At 47.7% G+C, this 5,051-nt stretch overlaps 1 protein-coding gene across 1 annotated transcript; it reads right to left on the bottom strand.

Annotated features, from left to right (window-relative positions):
* LOC133899242 (zinc finger protein 8-like) lies at window positions 1–1,570 on the bottom strand. Its single transcript, XM_062340221.1, has one exon. The coding sequence runs from the start codon at window positions 1,477–1,479 to the stop codon at window positions 616–618; it is 864 nt and encodes a 287-aa protein (XP_062196205.1). The 5' UTR covers window positions 1,480–1,570; the 3' UTR covers window positions 1–615.
* Between the last annotated feature and the right edge of the window lie 3,481 nt (window positions 1,571–5,051).

Genomic DNA, 5,051 nt, shown 5'->3' with positions numbered 1-5,051 from the left:
TTTTGGCTCTGAGAAACGAAATTTACAATGAAGAAAGGCATTTTTCAAATATAAAATATAGTAGGAATGGAGTTTGGAAATTAATGCATTCATATTCGAATTGCAGAATATCTGGAAATGGATGCAGGTTAATTGTAGCGCCAGGATTTTCTTTAGAGAAAATAACGGGCCCAGTTTACTTGAATTATGCTGTGCTTGGAAATTCTAGTTCTAATCTTTCAAGAAACGAAGCTCTATGCATGCGGGTGCACTCCTGCAAAATTTCTGATTATCGATTCAAAATTCAGGAGCCAAAATCATATTGTTAAAATACTAACTCCTTTTGCCACCTCTAGTACTCCGTCTTTTCAGTACCAATTTCAGCTACAAGAAACGCTCAAGATGAATTGAACAGCTGCAAAAGTGCAGATAAATGGCTGAGAGAGATATGATGTATTGTTATCACCTGATCGAGCAGTGAGCAGTACCATAATCGGTATTGATTTGATCCTGAACTAGATGATTCAAACTTCCAAGCGTGAGAGAGGAGGCCAAAAAAAAGAGAGGGCACTCATTTTTTTTTTTTTGTGAAAAAGAAACAATTATAAGTCTGTCACCGGCCATATCATTTCTCGACTACAAGCTCAGATCCAAACTCACATTCTCTTTACGCTCCGGCGGGGCGGGGCGCTTATGAGGGGAAGCCGACGATGACGACGACGAGAACGACGTCGTGCCAGATCCTCCCACCACCACTGGCTCCTCACCTCTGAGCACCTGCAGAGGTGGCGCCGGCAGATCTTGATGTCGCGCGGCCAACGGTGTCCCGACGCCGACGCCGCCTGAGGGGACCCGCCACATCGCGGACGGCGTCACCGGGTTGCCGTTGATCGGCTGCGAGATGGACCCGGGCCCGCTGTAGTACCTGGCGCCTGCCCACGAGGGGTAGTGCGCCGGCGGCGGCGGCGGCGCTGCGGCCAAGCGGTGGTGCTGCTGGTAGGCGGCGAAGGTGGGGTGGTAGAGGTGGGCGGGGTCCGAGAGCGGGTAGTAGTAGTACTGGCCGTGGTGCATGGCCATGTCGGTCTGGAACTGCGCGCGCTTCGCGTGCTGCCGCTCCCGCTTGTGCGCGTTCTGGTGCCCGCCCAGCGCCTGCGACGTCGGGAAGTTCCGGCAGCAGTAGTGGCACTCGAACTTTCGGCTCCCTCCGCTGTCGCCGCTTGCACCCGCACCTGCCGCCGTTTCGGCAGCCGCATCCTTAGCAGTGGTGGCAGCGTTGGCAGTGATTTCTTTGACGTTGGCTTCTTTGGCGTCTGTGGAGGAGGCCGTGGTGGCGTCCGGAGGGACGTCGAACCCGAACAGCCGGATACCTGCCGTCCCGGAGCCTGGCGGCTGCAGGTGCTGCTTCTCCCGTGCCGGACGGATGAACGGCAGCTGCGAGAACGAGTCGATGCTCGCGGCCGCGCTGCCGTTGGTCCTCCCATGCGCATCTCGCTCACTCATCCTGGAATGGTTCGATCGATCTCGCCGGAGGGAGAGGGGCCGGGGGAGCAAGCGTTGGGTTAGGGTTTGATTGGGGAGAGGAGAAGCGGAGAGAAGCTACCTGCTAGTGCGTCTGGAGATGTTTGCTTGCTTATGGATTTGTGTTGTGGCGAGGTTAGAATATTAGGATATGGGGTAAATGGAAGGAACGTGATGGATTGGAGCAGCTGAAGCGGCCTCGCTGCTTTGCGCAGCTGTGTGGCACAAAAATTGAATATGGCATACGGACGCATGGTTTTCACTACGTATGGTTTATTATATCTTTTGTTTATTTTAAGATTAGTATTGGAAAGTTAGATAAAAAATAATAGAATAAGTAAGATAATCTATAGATAAATAAGTATTAAGTGAAAAAAAATAAATGACTAATGTAGATTGTTTATGCACAAAGATATATGAAATTGTATTTTTATAGCTATGGGGACCATCTAATTAGACCTACTGTTTTAGGGTGTAGGTTGTCAAGAAAGATATGTATGTATTCGGAGCCTAGTTCTTGCGTCGATATCAGCCGTCTACTATGAGATTGGGATTCCCTGATTTCACGTTGCTGTTACTGACATATGAGATCAGACTCACACGTCAGTGACAATGTGATGACGGGATCCTGATCCCTACTGATGTTGTACTAGTAGTAAGTGGGGCGTGTTAATTTGTGCTTCAATTCAAAATTCAAATACTTGTCATATTCGTATTGCTATATATGTAGATCAGTGCATGCATGCAGTTTGATTTGTAAGGATATAGGAGATCTGCGGATCAAATGTAGGTTAAAGTATGGTGCCACTACGCAATTCTGGTCATTCGAGGATTTCATAACCATCCTTGTTTCCAAAACGAGGAATTAAAGCGTTCCAAACTATTCTTCTGCGTAATTGGAGAATCCGGTATCACGAACCAAATTAGCACAGGGTACGGTGTTTACACGCCATCACATCGACACGGTACAGCTAAATTAAGATCGATTGAAGTGGTAGGCAGTACTTTTAAGTTTGTTTGGTAAAGTGCTCCTGCTAAAAAAAAACTTATCATTTCTAGTTTTAGAAATTTTTAAAACTAAAATTATGAATAGATATAGTTTTTAATTTAAACATTTTATTTTATTTTAAATTAAAAATAGATATTTACCTCATTTTATTTTATAATATCAACTCTAAATTCTATACAGATATAGGAGCCGGAGCTCCGCTAGTTTTATCCTCGCACTGCACCTAGCGTACCCCGGCCCTGACACGACTGATTGACGCGCGCGCTCCCACTCCCGGGAAAGAACAGAACACAGCCTCCGGCCGGCTCAGTTATTTCGACCCCAACAGTACCGATCCGTCCCTCTTCACCTGAACAGGGCAAGTGATCGGACGGCGGGGGGCGGGGAGCGACGACCCAGCGACACGTCGCGGCCAGGGGGCCGTGTAGCGTAGCGCCTGGAAGTAGGCTCTGTCGCACGGAATCGGCACGTCTTGTCGTTCCCACCCGCGCTCGATCAGGACGCTAGCTAGCCCCGCCAGCCGCGTTCGCGTTCGCGTTCGCGCGCTGCTGCCCGAGGCGCGAGCGCGGGGGACGCGCGGCCGGGTGGGAGTGCTGAGACGGGCGACGGGGCGAGGCAGACCGCGGCAGGAAATAAAGGTGCTGTGCGGTGGGGCGCGGCTTAACCCGGCCGTGCGGTGCCGGGGCCGATCGTGCTGCGTGCGCCCCGGCCAAAAACGCGCTGTTTCCTGTCGTCAAATTAAGCGCAGGCGGGCGAAAGCGGGGTGGGTGGACGGTAAGAGCGGGCGCGATCGACGCCGTCGTCGCGGTGGGGACGGGGCGGTACGTGGGGGTGGGGATGGATGTTGCTGTCCGGCAGCGCTGGGTGAGTAGGAGACGGGGCGCGTACCGCGCGCATGTGAGGTATTCTGCAGCGCGCGGACCGGTGGTGTCCGGTGGGTGGTCGATTTATGTACGTACGGGCCACGGGACGGACGGTATGATGGGACTTGGGAGCCATTGATCGAGCGCTTTATGCGCAAGTACAGTGAAGTACTGTTACGAAAGATAGGTTCCATCGCAAGAAAGCTAGCACCTAAGCGTATAATAGTAATACGCTTGTGATGTTAACGTAGGAATCAACGTAACATGAAGCGACGTCGATGGAATGGATCACGAGCTGCATGAAGGACCGTGTCGATGAAATGAAACACAAAACCTCCAAACCTCGTGTGTGTGGCATCTGATACTAATGCTTGGTTTGGAACGTATGAGTTTATTTATACGCTGCTACACGAATCCTTTTCCTTGCCCCTCTCCTGTCATCTTTGCTGATTTGATAATAACCAACAGTAATAAAATATTAATGTTAGTTCATAAGTATCAACGAATGATTTTTCCTTTAAAATTCAAATTTGAATTGTAATTAAATTTGGATTTGAAGAAATTCCAAAAAGAAAAATAAAAAGGTTTAGATGCCTTCGACCAGTGGGCCGCTTCAAGGCCTATAAGCCCGAGCAATCTACTAGGGGTCTCCATCCTATTATACCCTCGATGGTTCTAGATAGAGGAGGGGTGGCGCTGTTGACGAGGACTCCACTCTAGCCGGAGGCATTTGGCCCGGTGTTGGATCCTCTTTCTATTGCAGCTTTGTTCTGCTCCTCGGGTGTCTATTGCAGTGTGCACTATAGTGAGCACAACGGTATTGTATCCTCGAGAACAAATGTCCTATGACATCAGCATAGAGAGGGTGTCTATCTTTTCTATGACAACACTTTAGCATGTCTTGTCATTGGTGCCTATTTTGTTTATAGCAGAAAGTAATACCATTCATGTTGCCTTGTTAAATAAATAAATAAATATATATATATATATATATATATATATATATATATATATATATATATATATATATATATATATATATATATATATGTGCCTGCTTCCACTTTGTGATATTATTGGGAGTGTCAGGGATAATCTCTGACAATAAATTTAGGGTATACCTATCAATGGACGTATTTATCTACGTTTCTTGTGGGGTTGGATCGAAGGGGAACAAGAATATAAAGATTTATCCAGGTTTAGACCTCCCGTGGGATAATAGCCTTACATCCTGTGTATTTTCTTATAGATTGGATGAACTTGTTATTGAACTTGTTACTGAAAAATTAGTACAAACAAATGGACTGTGCCAAACTCTGTGGCAGATTTACACCTGACGAAGTCAACTACTCATAGCTCATCATGACAGGGGTAGGCACGTCTGTCATGCTCTGGTCATCTTGCAAACCCTGTTCCACCCATCGGACATCGTCACACACACCTGCAAGGCCATCCTATAGCATTAGATGCTACGAGACGGGTCACTGCATAGCACACCTACCCATTGTAGCGAAAATGACCCCATTAGGTCATGATTGTGATTTTGGTGATTAACGACAACATAGTCAATGGTACTAACATGATTGTCAAGAATATATATTAGTAGGTCTTATAGATGCAATACATGAAGAAGTCACCACAGCTGGGACAAAGTTGGACTGAATTAGAGAAGTTCCAGGAAG

The sequence above is a fragment of the Phragmites australis genome, chromosome 18, assembly GCF_958298935.1.
Source record: "Phragmites australis chromosome 18, lpPhrAust1.1, whole genome shotgun sequence".
Lineage (NCBI taxonomy): Eukaryota > Viridiplantae > Streptophyta > Magnoliopsida > Poales > Poaceae > Phragmites > Phragmites australis.
Note: the sequence above shows the minus strand (reverse complement) of the source record. Positions and strands in the feature narration are given on the sequence as shown.